The sequence below is a fragment of the Dendroctonus ponderosae genome, unplaced genomic scaffold (genome assembly GCF_020466585.1).
Source record: "Dendroctonus ponderosae isolate FM_Combo_2020 unplaced genomic scaffold, Dpon_F_20191213v2 Dpon_F_20191213_2, whole genome shotgun sequence".
Taxonomy (NCBI): domain Eukaryota; kingdom Metazoa; phylum Arthropoda; class Insecta; order Coleoptera; family Curculionidae; genus Dendroctonus; species Dendroctonus ponderosae.
In genome coordinates, this window is record NW_026018165.1 from 10,551,439 (window position 1) to 10,561,532 (window position 10,094).

The 10,094-nt window shown below is 30.5% G+C and overlaps 1 protein-coding gene across 1 annotated transcript in view; it reads left to right on the top strand.

The window, feature by feature from the left end:
• LOC109539018 (protein drumstick) overlaps positions 1–9,341 on the top strand; it is a 29,923-nt gene extending 20,582 nt beyond the window's left edge. Inside the window, exons 2-4 of the mRNA XM_019906529.2 lie at positions 3,610–4,181; positions 7,273–7,355; positions 7,525–9,341. Of these exons, the coding sequence (XP_019762088.1) occupies positions 3,961–4,181; positions 7,273–7,297 (246 nt within the window). The 5' untranslated portion in view covers positions 3,610–3,960 and the 3' untranslated portion in view covers positions 7,298–7,355; positions 7,525–9,341. The remainder of the gene's footprint in view (positions 1–3,609; positions 4,182–7,272; positions 7,356–7,524) is intronic.
• The last annotated feature ends 753 nt before the right edge of the window (positions 9,342–10,094 follow it).

Genomic DNA, 10,094 nt, shown 5'->3' on the forward strand with positions numbered 1-10,094 from the left:
TTCTGGGTAATACCTCTAAATATCCTTAAATGAGCAAGTATTATACCAGATACAAGCAAAGATGAAGGACAAGGTTTCTTTGCTAAATAAAGCTGATTTACTCTTGGTGAAGAAAGTAAGGGTCTGAAGCGAAAAATATGTGTTAATCAACGCTAAAGGGCAGAAAGACCGATTGGGTCGATAGCCCTTTTCTATAGGAAATAAAGATTATTTATATATATCAAAGCTAAACGAGTCAGAATAAATGTGTCGTATCAATAATAATAATTTCAGAAATATGTACATCACAAATAATGAAATAATGTCAAAAAATTATGCTCAGTTGTATCAAGTATACCCACTCTTTCCTTAATTTTGCACAATTACTCTGCTGAATTGTACGGTTCGATTTTTACAAGTAATTTAGAAATACGCAGCTGTTTTTCATACATTTAAAATTGAATTTAAACATACCTACAGACATTTTGATAGAAAAAACTAGAACTGCAGACAAGTAGCATCAAGATGTCAATTGGTATATGAGAAAACATTTTCAGAAACAGTACTTTATTGGTAATCCATATACAAAATTCTGCAGAAAAGTCAAAGTAATACAATTTGTAATGCAAAATTATTATTAGACAGTTTTAGTTAAGGACCTTTTCCACTAGAAGATACCATTATCAAACTTTGGCCCCACATTTCTCTTCCTTCATTGATTCAAATGTGATTCTTTCGATGCATCTGCTCAACTGACGGTGGCCTATTGAAAATACATTTGAGCTCAGACTATTCAGATCAGTACGATCAACAATGAACCAAACAAGTACCTTAGTACCAAACCGTGTGGCTTCACTCCCAAACAAATGTACATCAATATGTAAAACGGTCTGTTTCGCGGGAGTAGGGAAATAATTCACCTTTTCACAATCTGCGATCAGTCAGTTCATATTTTAGCGCCACTTGTAAATAACTGCTTCCTCACTATAGCCTCATCTGTGAGTTAAGTGTTCTAATGTTAGAGAAGAACTCCTCCGAAGTTAAGACAGTGTCAAAGTTGAATTTCTGAATCAGTGAAAAGTCTTCAAATTGTATTGGAAAATTATGTTGGCGCAATTTTTGTTAAGTGTTGTCGAGTATAGCAAACGTGAGTATTTGCTTTTTTATAAAATCAACCACTCTTCTACTTCTTCTTCTAATTCTTTACGGGACAAATGCAAGGCATTTTTGAAATATGTTTCAAATCTATCGTCATATTTCCGGATATAATAATTATTGCTATAAACCCACTATCGGTAGTTCTCTGGAAAACACAAAAAACATATTTGAGAGTGATTACATATAGAGCTGATTCAATATGCATGTTCATATGGAAAATATGGTCAATTCAATATTTTCAAATTCATAATTTTTTTATCAATTATTTATTTTGCAATTGCTGCTGGGGATCATAAATATAAACACTAAATTATGTTTGTGTCTTTTGTGAACTTTCTATAAATTTGTATACATTTTCATCCTTTTTTCATTAAATTTTTCCCCAAATAATAATGTTCACTACCCGTAAAATGTCCGTTTGGTGACTTTGATGTTCACTTTTGGTGGCGTTGTGCACTTTTGCTGTAAACGTGCATTCAATTTCCATCTGCTATCTAAGAAAAAAATTCCGTGTACATACTAAGGACTGTCTCCTCATCTTCATTTTACTTCCAATCACAACTGTGTGTTTCACTTTTTTTCACGTCTTCATTTATTAATTCTCTTGTCTATACCAAGAGATTTCTTCTACCTTACGAATGTACTTACATATTTCTTAGTTGATTGCTCTATTTGTCTATCTTGCAAACTTGCATAATCATTGCCGTAAATAAAATTATTCATTCAATTCAAAGGCTCGATTTGAGGCTAGAAGAAAACATATTGATAAAAGCTATAAATCAATAGGAAATAAAAATATGAAGACGTATGATGCTTATTGATATACAAGGTAAAATGAATGGCAAATTCGTTCAGCTCGTCAGCATACTTGCAATCAATATTACCTTGTACGGTAACCATTAATTAAAGGTGGAACACGCTACTGTAAAAAGTTTTAAATTAGAATCGTGATCGGCATGGGCAGGATTAAAACAAGGATATAAACAATTAGAGAAACGAACGTTAATTATGTAAATTAGATAAATGGCCAATATTGTTCGGATTGCGCACAATAAAATTGCTGAATTATGAAAATTAATCCTAAGGTGTGTTTATGCACTGCGGGATCTTCAAGATCAGTTTTATAAATATATATTTTTTTATTTCAAAACCTTGAAAGTGATGAGTGATGCTTATCAAAGGCTCCCCTTACAGAGTCTCCTATAAAAATCAGTAGATAAAATAAAGCTGACTTTGCCCATCAGTTACATATGCAAACAATTACTTCGAGTATCCGGATTGGGAAACAATAAACAATGCTAGTTTTAAGAAGCAACTTTATGAGACATCAATTAAAACCATTCCAACCAAATTAATATTATTACTAAATCATCTATTAAAAACCTGCATTTGAAACATATTTTTCTACTATTTGTTAACACATGTTAAATAGTAGCATTGAAGAATTGAAACACTCTGTAAGGCAGATAGAATATTTAAATTTACATAATTGCGCCATTACGTTATAATTAAAAATAACTACTTACCATTTTCTACTTTCTAAGATCATCACGAGCCATGGGAACACAATGATAAAAACAATTGAAATCAATATTTAACTTCTGAACTAATAAGCTAGTCATCTATAATCTGAAAATCAATATTTCCAACGTCTAGTCATACCCACACATTCACTTATTAAACAATGGCTTTAAAGTACAAGCAAAAACAATAACTCACTGACAGGATGATAATAATAATAATAAATAAATGGGCTTTTCAATTTACTAGCGAATTTATCTGTTATTTCTTGTGCGTCATAAACGCCTGTATTTAGGTTTAGATCATCTATGATGTCAGAGAGTTTTCATTTCTTACGTACAGCATCCGGAAAAGAGCAGTATGGATAAAAAAGAATTTCCTTTTGATGATTAATCGAGAATTCCTAGTTGTCGGGAATAAAACTTTCAGTTTTTTTCAACGCGGATGGGTTTGTACGTTTTATTTGCCATTATTACAATGGTTTTTAGGAGTTTTATCTAATTTATAATTTAGCAAATGAGTACCATTCTTACAAAGGAACTCAAAGGGACATACATTTCTACAGTGAATAAAAATGTAAACCAAAATGAAAATCCAGACTTTTTCATCAAACTAAATCGAAAATCTAACAAATTATGATGGGTAGCGGTGCAAGAATCACAGTCATCTTATTTGATTGATCACTATTGATCATTGCCATTTAATATGGCCGAATTTCATGCTACTGTGTGGCCGTTAAGTTCACCGTATTCTCTCCTACTTATTCGGAGAACATAAAATATAAACCGCTTTTGAAATTTACTGGTTATGCTATTTAACCCATAAAGATGCAGAAAGGAAGCATTTTGTAAATTTTTTAAAATAATATATTTCCAGTCAAAATAGTACTTCAAACTGATTAAAAAGTCATTGCGTTTGAAAATTAAATATTGATCGAATTTTTTTTTTCAGTTCCACATTGAGATTGTCTGAAAAAACTGCGCTGACTCAACCCAAGAGACAACAAGATCAAATCACCGCATCGTAAATAGTAAAACATCTTGACAGGATCGTGGATTATTCACTCACATTCTCTTCAGTGAATCATTTGTGTCATTAGGCCAAATCTGAAATATTTCTGGCTTTCATCACAGTAGCACATTTCCGCACAAAAGACAACAAAGTGGTTTGGCCACTATCTAAAGCAGGATCTCTCCACACCAGGATCGCACACGAGACTTTGCCGGAAAATCCCGTGAATCCTTCCGTAACGGAGATAAAGATCAATTTTTACGCAAGTTCACCAAATAAAACCTGATCAAAATGTTTGCTATAATGCAAATAGATAACGACGTTTCTCGCGATCAGTTCAGGAGAAAAATGAGAGCCAAGTGTGAGTTTGTGTGCAAATATTGTCAGAGGAGGTTCACCAAGCCTTACAACCTCATGATCCATGAAAGAACCCACAAAAGCCCCGAACTGACCTTCAGCTGTGCGATCTGCGGTAAAAGCTTTAAAAGGCAGGACAATCTGAAGCAACATAGGTGAGTTATCTTGATCGATTTCAGTCTTTATTGTCGTGTTTTTGTGGCTGACATTATTTATTTATAAATATCTCAACTGAAGATCATCGGTTAACACAATTATTTCAACCACAACTTGAAATCTGAATCAGACGCTTTAATAAATTAGATTAATTGTATTGAATGTAAACGATCAGATAGGGAATGTCCAAGGAACTTTTGAAACACAGCAACTATTTAAATCATTTTTTTTTAAATCGGACCACAATAAAAATCAATGTGAAACCAGAAATTCTGTGATCACTCCTACAACTCTTTAACATTTTGGATTACGCACGTAATCTAATCTGTAAATCTGCTAGCTTTTAAAACATGCCAACGAATATCCAGCAATCATTTAAACAAATATTGTTTCAAACCTCCATAAAGTTCTTTTAATTCTGATTGGGGTGCAATAAAAGCGCAGAATCTGGCTTGAAAAAATGTGTGTCATTTTCACCTATAATAAAGAAATTTTACATGTTAAAATTTCTTTTTTTTTGTCTTTTTTGTAACATTATTACTCGCTTATTCTTATTGCGATATGAATATTTAAGCTTGATGATTAAATATATTCTTCTTACCTAAGCAAAAATATTTTCTTTTTGCGAGACGAGCTTAGTGAGTGAAATAATTACGCCATATTTCCAAAATACATTTTTTTTCAAATAAAGCTGTCAACACTACATATTAAATCTGTTGGGTATCTGCAAATTATTAATTTAAGCTCCTACTAAATGCCTGGCAATCTCATTAACTTTTTTTATTACTTTTAATTTTTCTATTATTTATAATATTTTGCACTTTTATACTTCTTAGTTGGATGGTTTTAGTCAATGTGTTCTAAAAGTCGTTTATTATTATTATTATTGTAATTATTATGATTATTGCTAATAATAATGGAGCAATTGATCAAATCAAACCGATATTTTGAAAGTAATTTTTGTCAAATTTTCTAATATTTTGTATTCGTCACGCAGAATGATGTATCTAAATAATGAACTCAAAACTAAAAGAGTGGAGAGAGTGAAAAACGGAGTAAGAATTATTTTTTTTTAACCTAAACATTTTTGTTAAAGAAAATCAGTTCTTTCTGCGATAAGACCATAATGTACTAATTTTAGATTAAAATAAAATCGTCACAATAAAATAATTTTAAATCGAGAGGAAACTCATGTGGACACTTTTCAAGTTCTCTGTTCTCTCTTATCTCTGTCGATGATGAAATAAACTGAAAAGAGAACGAATAAATTAAGAAAATTGAAAACCTGGTATTTTATCATCGACTTCAATATTTATTTGACTTCCATACCAAGTGTAAATTTTAGGGCAGTTTAGGGTCGTTTACAAATATTTTTTTCTTAATTTAAATGCACAATTCATGTGTACATGTTTTGTTGAATACTAAACTGTATGTTGGATTATTTAAAAATGAAAATTAATTTAAAATATTCTCTGATGAATGTGATCCTTGCACTCAATTACATCTATCTGTATGTTATACATATATACAAAACCAGTTTTTACAGAGAAAGACGCTTTGCATTTTAAAGCAATTAGGAGCGATGTTCGAAGCTCAAACCCAAAGTTGAAATCAACGAGTGATTAATTTTTGAGATCAGATTGGAATTTATTCAATTTTAAATGCAAAAATTAAAATATAATTATGTTAATATCCGGAATTTCAAATAGCAAGATTTGATCGAAATACACTTTCTAATCATCGCAGAACCAATAGCAAAACACTTTTGTTATAATTTATATACGTTTTATTATTCAAACGAATGCAATTTTACTAGATGCGTTGATATGATAAAAATTAATATTATTTAATAATCAATTTATAACAATTTAAATATGTTCGCTTACTTTCAAATATTTATATGCGTTATGTGCAGTTTAAGATGATATGTCTTATGTCCTCTACAAAAATATGATTAACAACAATATATTGAGATTATATTGAGATGATCTCATCTTGTAATGCCTTATTAGGCACATTACTGGGACGTATAAATGCCGGTCAAATAATTACAAACATTTATCAATAGAGCTGAATTTTCCTACAAATACCCTGGCTACAAATGGCCTAGTCAGAACGTTTTTGGATGAAATTGCGTTGCTTTAATGGGAATTGATATTAATTTACTGTTTCGCATGTCAAAAAAGATAATTTTTACATTCCAATAATTCGAATTCCAATAATTCGAGTAAAAAATCACTTCATTAGCATATGGTTGACTGTAACACTGGTAATCCATTGTGTTTCATTGGGTTTTAACGACTCTGCATTCAAATGGTCCAAAGCTCTCAAGAGACTACTTAAAAAATGTTACAGTTTTTAAAAGGCTGTTAAAAATGTGTTGAATAGAAACGGAGAAACATTCGTCACAGTATATCAAAACGGGCGTATGCATTTCATTGCCAAAAATATAATTTCGACTCTAACAATGCCGAATACATTAACTCATAGACCAGCAGTAAACCCTGACAAATTGGCTTTAATGCCTCTCAAAATATGGTCCTTCGAGGTTTAAAGATTTGAGTTGAAATGAAAACGGACCAAGAAAATCAGCTAATGCAATTTTCAATATGTTAGCCACAAAAACATTTGTGTTTAGAAACAGAAGACCCAAAATTTAATGGACTTGAATAAATTAAATAATGATACTATTCGGAATTTATTCTAAAATAAATTATAATATGCATGGCACGAACACTTTCCTCTTAACCACGATTATTAGATTTAAGCATTTTGTTCTTCCTTACTAAAAAATATCTTCAACTTATTAACTCTCTTGTTTGGTTTAGTGGTTCTGGAAAAATGAATGCTATGTTATATTGTAGATTTATTTGTTCTTTTACCTTTTATTTTTTTGGCAAACCTGAATTATTATTTTATCGACTATTACTGAACTTTTGCGTGCACTTTTAATCAATACCGTTTGATGTAAGATTTGATTAAAAATAAAAATTATTTTAATTATACCGATCGTGAAAATCAGTAGATACATATTTAAAATATTTGATGTTGTAAATATGTTTGTTTTCTAATTTTGGTATCCTATTTTAGATGTAATCAGTGTGTATGGCGATAAGGTGGTGAATACCTTCTATGGTGAAAAAGGGCTTAAAGGTGCTCTTTCTATTTACAATGTAAGATATCTTTTTAACACTTAACATAAATTAGCTACTAACATTCATATGCTTCAAATAGTAAAGATTTTATTGTTTTCAATGTCGATAATTACAGTTCAACAAAGTAGAAGTAGACATTTCTTTTAAATAATTACAATAATGTAACGTAGATTTTTGTAAATTTCAGGACAATTCATTACCCATGTTCCAGCCCAACTTTTACGCATTATAATAGATACTAGTTTTCACGTAACGTATTTAATGGTTAATCTGTGGTCTTAATTCCATGTAATTACATACTACAATTAATTAATTAATTCAGATCTAAACTAACATTAAACAGTATTTTGAAATATAGTGAGGTAAGTAAATTATTGGGAAACACTTGGGTAAGAACTAAAATAATAAAATTTATAATTTAAGTCAATGTTCCCACAGTGGCGAAATTGAATAGAAGTTTAGCAAAAACGTGTTGCCAATAATAATTATTCAGGCCTGATGCGGTGCCTTTTTTTAAATTACTTTAAATCAGTAGCGATTTTATACTGACGCTTAAAATGAAATTTAAAGTCCAAGTGTTTCTATAGTTTATAATATTTGTTATTTATTTTTTGTGTATATAAATTATTTCATACTTTTATATTATTTTGAGTCTTATTTGTGTAACTGTGACCTAACTGTATTGAACTAAAGGACTAATAGTGTCTAAGAAAACATCAAATACGTATGTTCTTCCAGTTTTCTTAGTAAGTTTTTTATTAAACTTTTGCTTCAAAGTTTACAAATATAGCTTGTCATGAAACTAAAAAATGACTAGTAGTGCCAGTTTACATTAACACATTTATATCTAATTTGTGATTTAAATGGTACATTGACGGTATGTTGTGCAATTATTTTGAACTTTGTTAATTCAGAGTTTCTGTTAGTACATTTATTGTCATCAGATTTTATGTTCCAATTCCTTTACACTAGTTTTATACAAATAAGTAAAACCACGTGAGATAATATGTGATGTGTGTGTGAAAGTGATTTCCAAAATTTTTAAGTTTTAATTGGAACTAGTTTAGATTGTTTGTCTTTAGATTTAGTTTTTCTTTTGGCTGAAACATTGATGATCACATTTTTAATAAATGTTGTAGTTCTATTAAATGAGTCTAGTGTTATATACAGGGTGGTTTTATACACCCGGTATAGTTCAAAATAACAGAAACAAATACTTTGGCAGCGACAACCACAACTTTTATATGAACTTTATTTTTCAGTCGCTATTACTGTACGATCTAAGAGGGGGTTTCGTTTCGCTGACTCACCCTGTATATAAGCAATACCATTTAGCATAAAATAAAGTAATTCCCACAATTTTCATGCTCCGTATAAACCTAGGTCCATTTTAATGATGTTTTTCAAGGTTCATTAAGTTTTGTTTCGGTTTATAATTTTATAAAATTAATGTAGCTTTATAAAAGTAAGCAAAACCATTTGGTATAAAATAAAGGAATCTACAAAAATTTCAAAGTCTAGCTAATCCTACTTCCATTTTATTGATGCTTTGCACCTTTTGCTTTAGTCTTTGAATTTGGAAATTGTATATTTTTTGCCAGAGGCAAAAACATATTTCAGTTAATATACGGGGTGGCGTAAATTTAATCTACCAAACTTTAAAGTGAAAGTGTACAATTGTACACTTTAGGTCGTCAACTTCGCTAGGCCACACTTTTGAACTATAGTGCATATGTTTTTCAGAAAAAGCATGAAATGTGCCGTTGAACTGTCTCAGATTAAATCATTGGACCACCCTGTACCCAACATGTGTAGTTGGATCCTTGCGCAACCGATGCGGTAAAGTGTTTTACAATGACGTGCAATAATGCTTATGTAAATCATTTTCGCAATTTATTAGCTCTTCCTTTATTATGTAATGTATTTTTGCGCGAGATTTATAACTAGTTTATTAATGCATAGGTAGGCTTAAGTTTCCGCAAAATAAAAATAATCAAAACTCAATTGTTGTTGTTTTTCTGAAAATCCCCGGTATTTTGGATTGTATTTTGAATTCCCCATTCTGCACTGACCAAAACGAATGCCAGCTAATAGAATCCTTATGGTGGAAGATCGACAGATGTCCGAATTTATGCACAGATTCTTGTAATTTTTCCTACTTTTTTGCAGAAACTCGTCAGTTTTCCGTCGACGTATTTCGACGTGCAATTGAATTTTTAGTTCGAGTTAGTTAAATTGGGTGGAAACTAATCAAATTTGTGAAATAAAACCTTCTTAATCAGCTAACTATCACAAAGCAATTGTTGAATATTTTATAAAGCATTGAACCAACCAACTGGTCTTATAAAACTGAGTTTTTTGGCTTCACTAAATGCGTTATAAACCGAAACAGGCAAAACTAATAAAACATAAGTCAAGTGGCTCGTAAAACTAAAAAAGCTATTTCTAAATACTCTTGTAAAGAAATTATAATAATTAATGAGCAATATAATGTTACGATCAAATAACTACATTAACGCAATAAGAATAATGGAATTGACAGTTGTTATTGTTTTATAATCTTTTAGTAAAAAAAAACAATGCCAATAACATTGAACACACTAACGTCCAAAGGGAGGTTTTAGTTAATACATTATCAAATGATTAATTAGGCTTTAAAAGGGTGTTTCTCCTGGAAGGTTTTTGTAGTAAATTTTCAGGGATTTTCTCTTGTAGTCATTGGTTGAACCAATATCAGTTAAAAGTGAGAATAAATCA